The 18,467-nt window shown below is 36.7% G+C and overlaps 1 protein-coding gene across 1 annotated transcript in view; it reads left to right on the forward strand.

Moving 5' to 3' along the window:
• LOC134251344 (uncharacterized) overlaps positions 1-13,094 on the forward strand; it is a 41,876-nt gene extending 28,782 nt beyond the window's left edge. Inside the window, exons 34-46 of the mRNA XM_062733735.1 lie at positions 931-1,061; positions 1,670-1,845; positions 2,017-2,341; positions 2,477-2,936; positions 3,074-3,260; positions 3,440-3,528; positions 4,547-4,648; positions 5,281-5,452; positions 5,588-5,695; positions 6,360-6,509; positions 9,424-9,713; positions 12,447-12,571; positions 12,667-13,094. Coding sequence (XP_062589719.1) covers positions 931-1,061; positions 1,670-1,845; positions 2,017-2,341; positions 2,477-2,936; positions 3,074-3,260; positions 3,440-3,528; positions 4,547-4,648; positions 5,281-5,452; positions 5,588-5,695; positions 6,360-6,509; positions 9,424-9,713; positions 12,447-12,571; positions 12,667-12,833 — 2,482 coding nt within the window. The 3' untranslated portion in view covers positions 12,834-13,094. The remainder of the gene's footprint in view (positions 1-930; positions 1,062-1,669; positions 1,846-2,016; positions 2,342-2,476; positions 2,937-3,073; positions 3,261-3,439; positions 3,529-4,546; positions 4,649-5,280; positions 5,453-5,587; positions 5,696-6,359; positions 6,510-9,423; positions 9,714-12,446; positions 12,572-12,666) is intronic.
• The last annotated feature ends 5,373 nt before the right edge of the window (positions 13,095-18,467 follow it).

Consider the following 18,467-nt stretch of genomic DNA (forward strand, 5'->3'; position numbering starts at 1 on the left):
AACAGTGTTGTTTTATTCATCAAATTTTCTCAATATATGATATTCAACTTCAGTTCTAACAGATAAATACTATTCAAGCTGAGTCCTTTAATTTGTTTCTTGATTAAATGGCAATTTAATTCTTAATGCAGCGAAAAATAATTCCCTTTTAAGCACTGGTACTTTGTTTCCATGGTAACACTGCAAAGTAGCAATTATACCCAATTTTTCTTATGGTTTTGGTGTTGCAAGGTCCTAAGGATGCATATTTGCCAGTCTTGAATTTTCATGTTTTTCCTCAAGACAGTAGCATTAACCCAATCTTAGTTACTGGTTTTGCATGGTGACACTGTGTTACCATGGCAACCATAAAAGTTATTTTTAGAATAATATTGCTTATACTTATATATACTTAAGGTCAAACATTTTCATTGTTTTTCTTAAGTCGTTGATTGAGTTTGAGCATGTAACACCTACCATTAGTGAATACAGAGTGTTTTCAGCATATTTCAGCATTTTAAATGTATTCCAAATGTACCCTTGGTTACCACTTACTTAGAGATATATTCTAAACAGTTTCTTTACAGTATAAGTGACATCAAGGTGTCATGTTTTTGTGAGAATGGTTTGTTTGCTTTTTCTACTTTTTATTAAGCCACAATCAAGATTTAAAGTGGCTGAAAATCTCGATTTTTCAAACTTTTCCGGCTGTTGCCATAGCAACCGAGACACATAGCAACGAAATTTTGTTTGATATTTATTTCTGGTGTCAAGTACTAAGCATGGGTAAAGTTTCATCAAAATCGGTGACCATGCGTGGCAACAAAGTTTAAGTGGTTACAGAGAATGGCTATTAATAACTCAAATGTCAATTTATATCAGAAGGACTCAGATCAGAGTGTTAACTTTGAAAGTGATCCATTACTAATAGAAGGAAAATTTTATTTTCAGACAATTTCAGTTGAATCAGAAACAATACAGCATTGGAGACTTTGTACTGATTGCTAGCAGCAATGATGACTTCCAAGAAGATCCTTTAGAATCAGCATATGTTGCCAAACTTGAAGACCTGTATTCTGATGGTAATCGCTTATAATATAACAATAGCATTTCAAACAAAATGTTAGAAACACCTGAGTCTAATTCAATGATCAAGTAAAAGGTATTGGTGGAGAGGGCTTATATAGGCTATGCCTGCTGCCCAATCTGTTTATGTAATTGGGCCTTTACCAATTACTGTAATTGTGTTTGTGCCAATAAAATATTTGTATTTGTAATTGTTACATGATAAAATATGTTCAAATCAAATCAAAAGATACTGTAGATCACTAAATTTTCGCGACACCTTATTTTAGCAAGATAGTCATTGTCTCTTGATTAGTGAGACAAAATTTTCACGAATTGTGGTTAGTGCTCTATATAATCTTTAGGAATGCTATTATATGCAAGGATTAAATTTTCGCGAGCACACTTTTTCGCGTAATTACGCAAAAATGAAGTTCTCGCAAATAAAAAGTCATTTAGAGTATACATGTTTGAAAAGTCGTTTATCGTATAGTGGTAAGTTGAATATACATTGATGTAAGTTGAAGAAACAAGGTTTTATGGAACTTTTGTTGCAGTAAATGGCCAATTAATTTTTTTCCCTGTCGGAACATTTTAATTTTTTCTTTTCACTGTACCATTTTAGGTGAACAGAATGTTGCAGAGGTACAGTGGTATTGGACACAAGACGAGATGACAGAATCCATGTTAAAAAGGTGTAAAAAGAAATATGGCAGAATACAGTCCAATGAAGTATTCCTAAATGTCAGCAGAAATGTTCAAAGAGAAATAGACCCTGAAACTGTTTTATGCAAGTGCAAAGTAAGTTTTTTGAACCATTAAACTTTGGAACTGTATTAAAAGTCAATGGTTTTATCTGTCCTTTGTTTGCAAGTACATGCTTAAACATTTAATGGGCCAATCTAAGTGATATAAAAATGTAGATTTTGTCACTAAAATTATCTAATTCTGTGGACTTTATCCTTTTGAAAGGTACTTCAGGGTGATTTAGAAGAAAAGCAGTCCAAAAATATGTTAAAAACTTATGTGTTTAATAAGACATTTGATGGGACAAAATTTCAAGAACTGGAAGATGTCAAAAACAAAACTCCAAGAAAAGAGCTAACACAGAAAAACTCAAAGGAGTACAAAGAAAATGAAGATGTGAGACCCAAAACAAGGAGATCTTTTGGAGGGCTTCCAGCTCGGCAACTACAGGAAAGAAGTAGTATGTTGAATGTCATTCCAGTCAGTAATGACAACAAGGTGGACTCGGATGTTCTGACCTCTTTGGTGCCAAAAGTGAAGAAGCTGCCAGGTTAGACACTCTTGAAATCATTGCTCTTACTAGATCTGGTAAAACATGTCTTTTAAGTGTCATTCAAAATGAGATTAAGGTAAAAGATATGAGCCTAGATTTTTGCATCTTTTTCAAAAATGCATGTTTTTATAGATAGAAGAAAGTCGACTGGTCAGTTTTTGGGACGGAGAATAGAAGCACAGGATGTAGCCTCTATGTTAATGGATGATGACAGTGATGCCATATCTCTAATATCAACCACATCCTCTGATGTCTCCAGTGTTCCGAGCAATAAATCCATGCCCTTAAAATCGATACTCACCCCCCAGAAGAAACCGGAACTGGCTCATTTAAGCCGGACAGAACCTCGACACCTGAACCGAAGAGTTTCTTTCTCGGCACATGACACTAAATCCCAACCAAAGTCTGCCACTAAGGCTCAGAAGAAAGTTCAGAAGGTGGTAATTAAGAGGATCTCAGATAACATGTACCAGTCCCACAGGAACAAGACCCCGGAGAGCACGGACAGGCCGGCCAGAAAAAGGCTGACTCAACAGTTTGATTCCTCACGACCAGAAACACCAGCTTCTCGAAATCTGAGAAAAAGAAGCAAGTAAGAGACCAAATAAAAGTTTCAGTTTAATGTATAGTACATGTATATACAATAAAAGTGCTTCCTTAGATTAATTTAAATCATTTAATATATCTATGAAATATAAGTGTTTCACAAGCATATCTTGTTTATTTCAGGGCTATTTCTTACGACGAGAATGCAGACTTTTCACCTGTAGGTAAAAACGAGGTCTTCCTGCCGTCAGACAGTGACACAGATAGTGATCTGTCCGACTTTAGTGGCCCGACAAGAAAGAAAACTTCCAGAACAAGCAGGACCAACACCCCCACCAGGACAACCACACCCAGGGCCAAAAAACAAAGGGTAAAAAAACAAGATTATGTATACCGTCAGTGAAATTTTTAGTTTGAGGCAAATTTAGCAACATGTCCTTAAAAATTTGTATATAATGTCTGCTAGGAAAAAGTTACTTTACCAATATAATTATGCCAAGAAGTATAATTTTTATCCCAAATATGAGGTGTTGACTTTGTGTTGAACAGAAAGGCAGTAGTTGTGCTACTCCAAAGATCCCTGAGAGATGTGAACCGTTAATGTCCCCCTCCAATGTTCTAGAAGAGGCAAGATCCAGGTAATAATGAGGTTCATGCAGCTGATTCTTCTGAGAATGCATACAGTGTGTAGTTAGGTCATTAATCTACTTTCAAAGTTTACTTTCAGATAGTTGTACATTTTAAACTTTTATTTGTATAGATCAATGGGCAAGTTCTTGAAGCAGTGTTTATGCATTAACAACCTGCTTACATGTGTTATGTATTTTTTTTTTTTGGCAGTAACTGCACTATTAATTCTCATTCTCACAATTAAAGCAATTAAATTTATATTTAGCTCTACTGGTCAGAGACCAGAGGAGCTTATGCGACAGTAAGGTGTCGGTCATCTGTCCGTCTAGCTGTCTGTCCGTCTGTCTAGCTGTCCCTCTGTCTGTAAACAATTTTTTAAAATGCCACTCCTCCTACAGTTTTGGTCTGATTTCAATATAACTTGGCACATAAGTAGACTACACTAAGATACATAATTTAGTGCATCAGGTTTTGATTTCAATGAACAGTGTTGCCATGGTTACTGAAAATATCCTTTAAAACGCTACTCCTCCTACTGTTTTTAGTCTGATTTCAGTATAGCCTGGCACACAAGTAGACTACACTAAGATACAAAATTTAGTGCATCGGTTTTTGATTTCGAAGAACGGTGATGCCATGGTTACTAAAAATAGAAATATCTGTGAAATTCCGGTAAAATGCGACTCCTACAGTTTTAGTCTGATTTTACTATAACTTGGCAAACAAGTAGACTACACTAAGATACATGATTTAGTGCATCGGTTTTTGATTTTGATGAACGGTGATGCCATGGTTACTAAAAATAGAAATTTCTGTAAAATTCCTTGTATTACGCTACTCCTCCTACAGTTTTGGTCTGATGGCAATGGCTTCCTTCTCATTCCTTGCTATAAGTACAAACCAGTAGAGCTACAGTCTTGACAGAGACTTCTGGTTTAATAATGCAGTATTAATCGGTATTATGAATTCATCAGAATTTATTTCACTTGTGGATCAGTTTTAGTAAACCCTTTTTTTTCCTTTTAGGTTACATGTATCAGCAGTTCCAGATTCTCTTCCATGTAGAGAGACAGAGTTTCAGGATATTTATAACTTTGTGGAGAGTAAAATCTTAGATGGAACTGGAGGGTGAGTACTCACATGGAAACTTCAACCTATAAATACTAAGCCTTCAAGAATTTGCAAATTTATGGCACCTTGTCCAGGGTTTAGGCCCAGACAGGTATGGGATAAGTTGGTATTAAAATTTAATTGCTGCATGGAAAATCTTTGAAGGGGTGTCATCTTGCATAATTTTTATGAGTGTCTATTATACAAGTTTAGTCCTTTAGGCTGAAACTATGTTGGTCATGTAAAAAGTTCATTATAGTTCCATTACAAAACATAAATTTATTTCTGATTTTAATCAAGCATCGTGTGTGCATAATGGCAGTAGGCCAAGTGCTCTTCTTTACTAGATTTAGTAGTAATTTATGTCCATGAGCACAGCTCAAGGTCAAAAATGGAGCAAGGTTTTCTATTCACTTCAAATGTCTTCTATTTTTATTTTTAAAAACCTACACGTAGGTTTTTGGCAGGTCTTTAAAAGTCCTCAGAAAGATTTAAAATTCACTTCACGAGTTTAGAATTCCAGTTTTAGCAGAGTTGGTTATGGCTTAATAAAAAACTCATGATAAACAGGTGACCATCAATGCCCATGGACCTCTTCCATATACAAGGTATTGTGATTTTGATAATGAACATTAATTTTTTGTGTGCAGGTGTATGTACATATCTGGAGTCCCTGGAACAGGTAAGACTGCCACGGTACATGAAGTGGTGCGGGCCCTCCATCAGGCGACAGAACAGGAGGAACTACCGGGCTTCAAGTATATAGACGTCAATGGAATGAAATTAACAGAACCCCGTCAGGCTTATGTACAAATCTTACAGGTTAGTGTGAGACTACTTCACATTTCTGTTGGGAAAAAAAGTTGTGATCTTTAGAATGCAATTACATTCTCTGTATGGAAATTCCCTGTATATAAGAAAAATGCATTTAACATGTTATTATTTTGTATATTAAAGCAACTGACCAATCAGAAAGCTACCCCTGACCATGCTGCTGATTTACTGAATAAGAAATTCACCACACCAGGACCTCGTAAAGAAACTATTGTCATGTTGGCTGATGAGGTGAGATAAAGCATGTTGACTTACAATGAAGTCTTCTAAATGAAACATTATAACTTGGAAACTTTATCTTTATAAGGAGAATAAGATGATATATTTCCATTTCTAGTTTCTCTCTCTGTGATAACTGTTTGAAAGTTAGCGGAGTCGATTTCTGGATAATTCTACCGGAATGTAAATTAGGCAGGTCGATAGGTCAGGAGCTAGGAAGGCCTAATATGCATGCAAATCTTGTGCGCATCTGTCTCTGTGTCTGATGCTAAGGAGGCCAAATATGCATGTAAATCTATTGCAGCTGCCTTTGTTTTTGAGTCAGTGGCAGAGGACTATTGAAATTGGCATGGGAGCCCTCGTGTTATTTAAATCTATGTCTACATTTTTAAAATCTAAATGTACAATTTTATTTTACAATGAAATGGAAATATAAAGAATCATTGTCTAGTTAGTATAGTATGCCAGGGACATCAACAATAGTGAGAAACATGGGATAATTTATGCATAACAGCTTCGCCCGTTATGCAAATTATCCCATGTTTCCCACTATTGTTGATGCCCTGGCATACTATACTAACTAGACAGTGATTCCTTAAGTATACAGTTACAAGGCAAGCATAATTGGTAGTTAGTCTTTGATTTTGTTAAATAAGAGATTTTTTGTGCCTTTTAGCTAGACCTTTTGTGGACGAGGAAACAGGATGTGATGTATAATATCTTCGATTGGCCTTCACACCGTCATGCTCGCCTGGTAGTTTTAGCTGTTGCTAACACTATGGATTTACCAGAACGTATAATGATGAAAAGAGTCTCAAGTAGATTAGTAAGCCATTAATTTACTGGTTTTAATTACTGAATCTAGTCAGATGAAATAAAGGATGAACATGTACTGTAAAATCACTTGTTGTCATGACAGGGTTTGACATTAAGGCACGTCCGACAGACCGAGTCTAGTAAAAGATGGGTCCGGTCGGGTAAAAAGTCTGTATACTAGACCGACTGGACATATTAGAAAAACAAATAAACTTTAATTTTAAACAAATTTATTGTTAATGAAAAATAAAATCAGAACGTTTTTAACCGCATAGTAAAAAGAAAACTACATATGTAACATACAACTTCAAGTTGATCAAGTTAAGTTAGGACTAGGACTAAGCACAAAAAGAAGCATGTGTATGACCTAGTTTCGATGTTGACGTGTGCGGTAAAATTTCTTTATTAGGGCCCCGCAAGGATTTGCGGGTGCCCTATAGTAATCACTCTGTCCGTCCGTCTGTCTGTCTGTCTGTCCGTCTGTCACTCTTCCGTCCACAAATTTTCTGTTTTTTTCTAATAACTTTTTTTATGGTTGCCCAATCAAGTTCAAATTTGGTATGGTAGTTCAGTAGGCAGAAATACATATTTTGATGCTAAGTTTGGTTCTCTATGTCTTCTGGTTTGGAGCTGGGGTGGTTGGGTAGATTCCTTAACTATGCATAAGAATGAATGGGCAACTTTTTTTATGGCTGCCCTATCAAGTACAAATTTGGTATGATAGTTCAGTAGGCAGAAATACATATTTTGATGCTAAGTTTGGTTCTCTATGTCCCCTGGTTTGGAGCTGGGGTGGTGGGGTAGATTCCTTAACTTTATATACAAAAGCATTGGCAAAGAGAGATAACTGCTGAAGATGTTCCTATTGTAAAACTGAATGCTGCTATGAGTCCCTTGGGATTAATTAGCTTTCCTCCTGAAGAAAATCCAGAGCATTATCTTTATCTGTCAAATTGAGATGAATCACCACCTCTGTCTGCAAATGAAGTTTGTTTTGAAGTTAAGTCAATTTGGAATGCTATGAACACTCTGAAATGTGGATTTAAATATTATAATTTTTTATAATTTATATTTGTTAAATAGTTATGATTTCATTGAAGTCTAATAACAAGAAATAGATTAAAGAAGATTTTTTGAACCATTTTTTGATTTACTTTTTTCACTTTATGTTAATTCAAGCATATTATTAATTTTTAGAATAGCTGTATAAAAACCCCATTCTATCATTAATACTGAAAAAGTTCTTATTGTACTTTAGAAGAAAATGATGAGAGAGGTACAATTAATCCCTTGGGATTAATTATCTAGCCAGCTGCAGAAAATTTAGTAGGCTTTTCTTTATTCTGTCACTTTAAGATTAATGAAAACCTTTGTCTGCAACTGCTGTTTGTTTGAAGTTAAGGTCAAGCCTTCATGATATTTGCATTCATTCAAGGCTGGTATTTTATATAACACAAATTCTTAATAATTGTTTAAATATACATTAAGTTGTTCTTTACTGCCTAATGTAAGTACAAGGATATTATTTTCAGGTTTTTGAATATTCAGGAATTATCTTGAAATTTTAAGAATACAATTGCTGTTGCTGTTGCTTATTCTTCGTACATTTTTTAATCATTCCGTAAGCTGCACCCTATTAATTCTACCCCATGGCGGGGCCCTTGCTGACTGGTCAGTTTTCTAGTTAAAATATGTCTTACATTGGTAAAGATAAACCACTACAATTAAACATATTATAAAAAAGGTTATTCATAAATTATCACTGTTTTGTACTTTAAATATTTTTTTCTCAAGTTTGGTCAGGGCTACTGGTGAAAGGGTCAGGGCTAGTGAAAATTTGCCAGAGTAGCCCGACTGGTCTAGTATTCTAAAACCTTAATGTCAAACCCTGCATGGGATCAAATTTTTGAGGTTTAAAGAAAAAAAAAATATGGATTCAATTGTTCAAGGAGAGATGACTTCATGATTTAAGACATGTAATTTTGGCTTGATCTGAAATTTAAATATTTTGAGATGGACCTTAATTTTGATTTAAATGATCTTTATTCAATAGTTCAAATGTCTTATCACATAACCAGGTTTGCACACATTTAATTAACAGAAAAATATGCTTTTTTAGCTCACCTGAGCCAAATCATGACCCCAGGGGGTAGGGAGGGGCCAAAATGGCTGACCAAATTTTTACATAGAAATATATGGGAAAATTCTTTAAAAATCGTCTTCTCAAGAATAACAAAGCCATGATTGATCATATTTACATGGAAACATCCTCAGGTAGGTGTAGATTCAAGTTTGTTCAAATCATGACCCCTGGGGGTAGGGCGGGGCCACAATGGCTGACCAAAGTTTTATATAGAAATATATAGGAAAATTCTTTAAAAATCTTCTTCTCAAGAATAACAAAGCCATAATTGATCATATTTATATGGAAGCATCCTGAGGTAGTGTAGATTCAAGTTTATTCAAACCATGACCCGTGGGGGTAGGGCGGGGCCAAAATGGCAGACCAAAGTTTTACATAGAAATATACAGGAAAATTCTTTAAAAATCTTCTTCTCAATAATAGCAAAGCCATAATTGATCATATTTATATGGAAGCATCCTCAGGTAGTGTAGATTCAAGTTTGTTCAAATCATGACCCCTGGGTGTAGGGCGGAGCCACAATGACCAATCAAAGTTTTACATAGACATATATAGGAACATTCTTTAAAAATCTTCTTCTCAAGAATAGCAAAGCCATGATTAGTCATGGGACTACCTCTGGATTTAAACTTTTCAATAATAAACTAATTCCTTCTTTTTTCTTGGCAAAAGTGCTCCGGTGAGCGATGTGGCCCATGGGCCTCTTGTTATTGTGAAGCAGACTATAATTAATTTTGAAAACCAGTTTTAATCGAGCTATTTAATTTTTTTAATTATCTAGGGGCTAACAAGAATGACATTCCAGCCGTACACCTTCAAACAGCTCCAGGAGATAGTGATCTCTAGAATGAAGGGACTGAAGGCCTTTGAGGAGGATGCCATTCAGTTGGCGGCCAGAAAAGTGGCAGCAGTGTCGGGGGATGCCAGGCGAGCCCTGGACATTTGTCGCAGAGCTACAGAAATCACAGAGAGTCTGTCCCCGTCCAAGACCAAACTATCTCTGGTCGGAATGACGCATGTGAATGCAGCCCTGCAAGAAATGTTTTCTTCTCCAAAAGTTGTAGCCATGAGGTAGAGTCTTCAATGTTTGGCTTTAAGTATTTTTATGCACCCACGAGTGTCTTATTTGGCTTGGAGTTATCAGAAAATGGCTTTTTAAAATAACTGAATTTTTAGCTCACCTCAACGAAGTTGGGGGAGCTTATGTAATACCCTCGGCGTCAGCGTCCCAGGTTAAGTTTTTTGGAGCAGTTTTCTTTTTAAGTACTTCTATGTCCTATATTGATTAGACATGCAAGATGCTTCGAATGTGTTTCATTGTAACAGTCAAAGTTTCAGATAATGCAATTTCATCAAAGGAATACCAGGTTAATGTTTTTGGAGCAGGTTAACATTTTTGGTGCAGTTTTTGGTGTATGATTCATTTCCAAGGAACTATAAGCCCTATGTTGACCAAACTTGCATGGATGATACATCTAAGGATGTACACTAACGGGCTTGCTTCGGATGCTGAATCTGACCTACATTTTTCGTTTGAGTGAACAGGTTCAAGTTTTTTGATGCAGGTTTTATTTCTAAGTTACTACGAACCCTATAATGACTTAACTTGCATGGATGATACATCTTAGGATGCATACTACCAGGCTTGCTTCAGATGCTGAATCTGACCTACATTTTATGGTTGAGTGAACATGTTAAAGTTTTTTGTGCAGGTTTCATTTCCAAGTAACTGTGAGCACTATAATGACCAAACTTGCATGGATGATACATCTAAGGATGCATACTACCAGACTTGCTTCGGATGCTGAATCTGACCTACATTTTATGGTTGAGTGAACATGTTAAAGTTTTTTGTGCAGGTTTCATTTCCAAGATACTATGATCCCTATAATGACCAAATTTGCATGGATGATACATCTAAGGATGCATACTAAAAGGCTTGCTTCAGATGCTGAATCTGACCTTCATTTTCCAGTTGAGTAAACAGGTTAAAGTTTTTGATGCAGGTTTTATTTCTAAGTTACTATGAGCCCTATAATGACTTAACTTGCATGGATGATACATCTTAGGATGCATACTACCAGGCTTGCTTCGGATGCTGAATCTGACCTACATTTTGTGGATGAGTTGAAAGGTTAGTTTTTGATGCAGATTTCATTTCCAAGTAACTATGAGCCCTATAATGAGCAAACTTGCATGGACGATACATCTTAGGATGCACACTATTGCAGTTGCTTCGGATGCGGAATTGGACATACATTTTTCAGATAATGGACCAGGTAAAAGTTATGGGTGCAGGTCTATTACCAAAAAACTATAAGGTTTATATAACATTGTATAAACCAAACTTGCACAAATGATGCATCAAGGGATGAAAACTCTCAAATTTGCTTCAGATTCTGGATTTTAATTACATTTTCATGAAAAAGAATTAGTTTGAAGTTTTTATATAGGTCTATTCCTATATAAGATCAAATTTGCATAAATATTTTAATTTTGGGATGTACACTTTTTGTTGGTTAAATGTGTGACTTTGCCTTACTTAAAGACAACATTCGTTGAGGTGAGCTCTGTAATCTCTGATTACCTATGTTTAAAATCTTTTTAGTAGTGTGTTTACATTTTGTTTGAAAAAAAAAGAAAACTTGTATTATTAGCTCACCTGAGCCGAAGGCTCAAGTGAGCTTTTCTGATCAAAATTTGTCCGTTGTCTGTCGTTGTCGTCGTCCTCGTAGTCGTTGTCGTTGTTGTAAACTTTTCACATTTTCATCTTCTTCTCAAGTACCTCTGGGCCAATTTCAACCAAACTTGGCTCAAAGTATCCTTGGGTGAAGGGGATTCAAGTTTGTTCAAATGAAGGGCCACGCCCTTTTCCAAGGGGAGATAATCATGAATTTGTTAAAAATTAATGGCATTTTTAAAAAATCTTCTTCTCCAGAACCGCTGGGCCAGGAAAGATGAAACTCATGTGGAATCATCCTCAGGCAGTGTAGATTCAAATTTGTTCAAATCATGACCCCCGGGGCAAGGGTGGGGCCAAAATGGCCGACCCAAGTTTTACATAGGAATATATAGGAAAAATCTTTAAAAATCTTCTTCTCCAGAACCACTGGGCCAGGAAAGATGAAATTCATGTGGAATCATTCTCAGGTAGTGTAGATTCAAGTTTGTTCAAATCATGACCCCCGGGGCAAGGATGGGGCCAAAATGGCTGACCCAAGTTTTACATAGGAATATATAGGAAAAATCTTCTCCAGAACCACTGGGCCAGGAAAGATGAAACTCATGTGGAATCATCCTTAGGTAGTGTAGATTCAAGTTTGTTCAAATCATGACCCCCGGGGCAAGGATGGGGCCAAAATGGCTGACCCAAGTTTTACATAGGAATATATAGGAAATATCTTTAAAAATCCTTCTCAATTACCACTGGGTCAGGAAAGATGAAACTCATGTGGAATCATCCTCAGGTAGTGTAGATTCAAGTTTTTCAAATCATGACTCCCGGCCCTGGGGATAGGGTTGGACCAAAATGGCCGACCCAAGTTTTACATAGGGATATATAGGGAAACCTTTTAAAATCTTCTTTTCAAGTACTTCAAAGCTATGATTAGTGATACCCGGGGTATTTATATGGAATCATCCTCAGGTAGTGTAGATTCTAGTTTGTTCAAATGATGAACGCCTGGAAGGGGGGGGGGGAGTAAATTCAAGCCTGATGTGCTCAGGTGAGCGCTGTGGCCCGTGGGCCTCTTGTTTTCCATTAGAAGCATGATTTGATTTCATAGAATTCTCCATTTTACACAGGACAGCATCAGACCAGGAAAAGATATTTCTGCGAGCCGTGGTGGCAGAATTCCAAAGGTGTGGACTGGAGGAAGCCGAGTTCTGTAGAATATATACCCAGCATGCAGCATTGTGTAGGATTGATGGTAAATATGGCTTTCTATGAAATTCGCTCTGTTACTGAATATTGCAGGTTCGTTGAGTTACATAAAAAATGAATTGTTTAATATGTTGAATATAGGGCTTAAGCCTCCATCAACCACAGAACTGGCCAGGATATGTGCACGGTTAGGGAGTGTCCGTCTTCTGTTGGTGGAACATGGACGTAACGACCTTCAGATGAGAGTGAGGCTAAACGTTAGTCAGGATGATGTTCTGTATGCACTCAAAGAGAAAAGTGGAGTTTGATGACGGCATTTACATGTAGCATTTATTTAGTGTGATAATTCAGATATTGGTACTAAAAGGAGCTGAGGAAAATTCTTCATAAAAATAGTCATTCCACCTATCAGCTGTGTTCAGAGGCATTACTAAAAACTAACATATGTTTCAAATCTATGGCAGTATAACTGTAGTATTTAAAGAATTGCTCAAGGACAAGACAGATATATTTATTTAGTTTCAACCTTTTATTTTAAAGTATAAAATACATTATTTTTTGAAAATGGGTGCTGTGTTTGCTTGTTAAAATTTTTAATCATGTATGATGTATGGGCACAATGATACATGTACTTGTATGAATAAATTGAGAATACTTTTTGGATCATAACTGAAGTTCAAGAGGTCAGCTTTTCTGAGCCAATGGCTCTGAGAGTTAGTGGTATGGCCATTTGTGCAATGTTTATTGTGTAGAATATGGGCCATCACTCAAGTGTCAAAATTTTCACTCTAGTATCCTTGGTCTAAGGGCTTCCTAATTAGCTCACCTGAGCCAAAGCTGCAAGTAAGCTTTTCTGATCATATTTTGTCCAGCTTCCATCTGTCCACCTGTCTGTAAACTTTTCAAATTATCAATTTCTTCTCAAGAACCACTGGGCAAATTTCAACCAAACTTGCCACAACGCACTTTAGGGTGAATGGGATTCAAGTTTTGTAAATGAAAGGCTGCACCCTCTTCAAAGGGGAAATAATTTTTAAAAAAGTGAAAATGGCATCTTTCAAACTTATGGGGAAACATCCTCAGGTAGTGTGGATTCAAGTTTCTTCAAATCATGACTCCCGGGGGTAGGGCGGGGCCACAATGGCTGACCAAATTTTTACATAGAAATATATAGGAAAATTCTTTAAAAATCTTCTTCTCAAGAATAGCCAAGCCAGAATTGATCATAATTATATGGAACCATTCTCAGGTATTGTAGATTTTAGTTTGTTCAAATCATGACCCCCGGGGGTAGGGCGGGGCCACAATGGCCGACCAAAGTTTTACATAGAAATATATAGGAAAATTCTTTAAAAATCTTCTTCTCAAGAATAGCCAAGCCAGAATTAATCATATTTATGTGGAAGCATCCTCAGGTAGTGTAGATTCAATTTTATTCAAATCATGACCCCCGGGGGTAGGGCGGGGCCACAATGGCCAACCAAAGTTTTACATAGAAATATATAGGAATATTCTATAAAAATCTTCTTCTAAGGAATAACATTAAGTCAGAATTGATCATATTTATATGGAAGCATCCTCAGGTAGTGTAGATCAAGTTTGTTCAAATCATGAACCATGGGGTAGGGCGGGGCCAAAATGGCCACTCAAAGTTTTACAGAGACATATATAAGAAACTTCTTATTAAAAATCTTCTTCTCAAGAATAGCTGAGCAAAGCCATGATCAGTCATGGGACTACTTTTGGATTTAAACTTTTCAATAATAAACCAATATCTACTTTTTCCTAGCAACAGTGCTTAGGTGAGCGATGTGGTCCATGGGCCTCTTTTTAACAATAGATTCAACCTGCAGTACATGAATATCCATATCATCAAAGTTTAGTTTTGCTTACTAGTATGTAGTAGTGTTAGATACATGGTTCTGCTGCATTGAGTGCCTAGGTTTGGACCCAGGTGTTTTCTGGCGAGTGAGAGTGATTGCTGTTACTTACCCCCAAAGGTGTCAGCAAGCCAAAAGAGATGAGGACATCTCATTCTCTGGAGGGGGACAATGTAGTAGTGTCAGATATATGTCAGCTTACTAGCTTGGGTTAGCGGATTAGCCCTTTAGCTCAATCAGTAGGGTACTGGAATGGTATGCTAGAGGCCTTGGGTTCAATCCCTAGCAGAGGCAGTTACATGTCTCTGTTACACTGAGAAGGGAAGAAGATTTTGATTTTTTGGTAAGTGAGTGGACATTGTAACCATAAGGAATTGGACACTTCGTCACCGAGATATGTGTTCTTTCTCATCTATACTGAGCATGGAACAGAAACACATTACATGTATGCAGTGTATGTAGAATATGTATATACAGCATGTAATAATGTTCATTAACTAAATTACTAAATGTCCATCAATTTTTAGCACCCAATGATAAATTTTGATTCCCTTGATTGACAGGGATGCACAAGTCAGGTAAATCTGAAGGTTAATTATTATCTCAGCCTTTTATTTTATGGTTTGATCAAGTCAATGAATGCAATTCATAATAATGCTAAGAATATGGTTTAAAATACATGTACTGTCAAAACTATTTGGTCTCAGTCCATTTTATTGTGAAGCAGAAAAAAATTAAGGTTTATGTCTGGAAAGTGGAGATGAAAATAGGATTGGGTCATTACAAATCTTTTTATTATGCCCCGCCATGAATATGGCCGGGGCATATAGTGTTTGTCATGTCTGTCTTCCATCCTTTCATCACACTTTGCATTTAGCTCTGTTCAAAGCTAAGTTTCAAAGAAACTATCCAAGATATTTTCATCAAACTTCATATGTTGATAGATATTGATGAGAGCTATGCAACTGCATCAACAGTTTTTGACCTTGACCTTTCCTTTAACCATGGTCTCACTTTTCTTAAATGAGTGTTTAGCTCAGTTTTAAACATACCATTCAAGATGGTGTTATTGTAATGGTTAGGGCCGTGGATATCGGCCTGGATAGCTCAGTTGGTAGAGCACCTGACTAGAGATACAGGGGTCCTGGGTTCGATTCCCGGTCCAGCCATACATTTTCTCCTTTCCTGTTAAAGATTTGGTGCCGTTGACCACCCCTGGAATTGCAGGTGAAAGTCCTGCCAGGGGCAATAAGAACTTGGGTTGTGTCTTCGAGGGCGAAGACCATTTAAGGAGGGAGGAATGTAATGGTTAGGGCCGTGGATATTGGCCTGGATAGCTCAGTTGGTAGAGCACCTGACTAGAGATACAGGGGTCCCGGGTTCGATTCCCGGTCCAGCCATGCATTTTCTCCTTTCCTGTTACATTATTAAACTTCACATGTTGATACAAACTTGCATGGATGATAGTTTTTGAAGCAGGTCCATTCCTAAGGAACTATTAGCCCTACTTGGACCAAACTTGCATGGATGATGCATCTAGACTCTAGAGATGGACACTACCAGACTTACTTCGGATGCTGGATCTGACCTACAATTTCATTCCCTAGTAACTATAAGCCCTTCCTGAACCAAACTTGGATGGATGATGCATCTAGGGATTGACACTACCAGACTTGGTTTGGATGCTGGATCTGACCTATATTTTCATTCCCAAGTAACTATAAGTCCTACCTGAACCAAACTTGCTTGGATGATGCATTTAGGGATGGACACTACCAGACTTGCTTCGGATGCTGGATCTGACCTATATTTTCATTCCCAAGTAACTACAAGTCCTACCTGAACCAAACTTGCATGGATGATGTATCTAGGGATGGACACTACCAGACTTGCTTCGAATGCTGGATCTGACCTATATTTTCCAAACAAGCAATTCAGCTGCATCACTATTCAAGATATTCTAATCAAATTTTATACACATACAAATTTTTATGTTGCTTTACTAATATATCCTCAGCGGGGCATTCATGTCCTATGGACATATTTCTAGTTAGGGCCCCGCAAGGATTTGCGGGTGCCCTATAGTAATCACTCTGTCCGTCCGTCTGTCTAGCTGTCTGTCTGTCCGTCTGTCACTCTTCCGTCCACAAATTTTCTGTTTTTTTCTAATAACTTTTTTTATGGTTGCCCAATCAAGTTCAAATTTGGTATGGTAGTTCAGTAGGCAGAAAGACATATTTTGATGCTAAGTTTGGTTCTCTATGTCTTTTGGTTTGGAGCTGGGGTGGTGGGGTAGATTCCTTTACTATGCATAAGAATGAACGGGCAACTTTTTTTATGGTTGCCCAATCAAGTACAAATTTGGTACGGTAGTTCAGTAGGCAGAAATACATATTTTGATGCTAAGTTTGGTTCTCTATGTCCCATGGTTTGGAGCTGGGGTGGTGGGGTAGATTCCTTAACTTTATATAAGAATGCATTGGCAAAGAGAGATAACTGCTGAAGATGTTCCCCTTGTAAAGTGAATGCTGCTAGGAGTCCCTTGGGATTAATTAGCTTTCCTCCTGAAGAAAATCCAGAGCATTATCTTTATCTGTCACATTGAGATTAATTACCATCTCTGTCTGCAAATGAAGTTTGTTTTGAAGTTAAATCAATTTGGAATGCTATGAACACTCTGAAATGTGGATATAAATATAAATTTTTATTATTTATTTTTGTTTGATAGTTATGATTTCATTGAATTCTAAAAAAAAGAAATAGATTAAAGAAGATTTTTTGATTTACTTTTTTTCACTTTCTTCACTTTTTTTAATATATTAATTCAAGAATATCATTAATTTTTAATGTAGTTGTATAAAAACCCCATTCTATCATTAATACTGAAAAAGTTCTTATTGTAAATTTAGAAGAAAATGATGAGAGAGGTACAATTAATCCCTTGGGATTAATTATCTAGCCTGCTGCAGAAAATTTAGTAGGCTTTTCTTTATCTGTCACTTTAAGGTTAATGAAAACCTTTGTCTGCAACTGCTGTTTGTTTGAAGTTAAGGTCAAGCCTTCATGATATTTGCATTCATTGAAGGCTGGCATTTTATATAACACAAGCTTCATAATTGTTTAAATATACATTCAATGTTAAGTTTTTCTTTACTGCCTAATGTAAATACAAGGATATTATTTTCAGGTTTTTGAATATTCAGGAATTATCTTGAAATTTTAAGAATACAGTTGCTGTTGCTTATTCTTCGTACATTTATTAATCATTCTGTAAGCTGCACCCTTTTAATTCTACCCCATGGCAGGGCCCTTGATGACTGGTCAGTTTTCTAGTTTTTCAAGTACCACTGGGCCAGAAAATCTTTATTGTATGTGGAAGCATCCTGGGGTAATTTAGATATTAAATTGTTCAAATCATGATCCCTTGGGGTAGGGCGGGGCCACAATAGGAAATACAATTTTCACATTGAAATATAGAAAAATCTTTTTAAATCTTCACAACCACTGGTCTCGGAAAGCTGAAACTTCTTTGGAAATATCTGTTAATGTAGATTCAAATTTTCCCAAATTACCATCCCATGGCATAGGTTGGGCCACCATAAGTATTGCAATGGAAGGGGGGAATGAAGAACAGCATTGCCAAGTTATTCAGGTGAGCACTGTGGTCCATGGGCCTATGTTTAACAAATGTTTCTCAACAAATCAGATTCAACCAATTAAAATGAAAAGTATAAAATTCATAGCTATAACATTTTTCATACAGAAGCAACATTTTCATGCATGGGTCGAGGACTTTAAAAAAAAAAAAAATTCGGGGAGAGGGGGCACTGGTCTTTAAATAAATGTGACTCTAATTACATTTGTTTTTGTTTAAGACAGAGTGTGGGACAGGTCACTTTCCAGCTAAATTCTTGAGAGTCCCATGGAGATTTGGATCCCTCCTCCCCAAGGATCCCAGTCACCCTACTTAGATCCTCGCGTGGGGGAGGGGGTATATTTAGGACAAAATGCTTTCTTTCTTATCTATGACTTTCCTTAAATTCTATGGTTAAAACTAAACGA

The sequence above is a fragment of the Saccostrea cucullata genome, unplaced genomic scaffold (assembly GCF_032062105.1).
Source record: "Saccostrea cucullata isolate Sc308-1 unplaced genomic scaffold, CSIRO_AGI_Scuc_v1 ctg197, whole genome shotgun sequence".
NCBI lineage: Eukaryota > Metazoa > Mollusca > Bivalvia > Ostreida > Ostreidae > Saccostrea > Saccostrea cuccullata.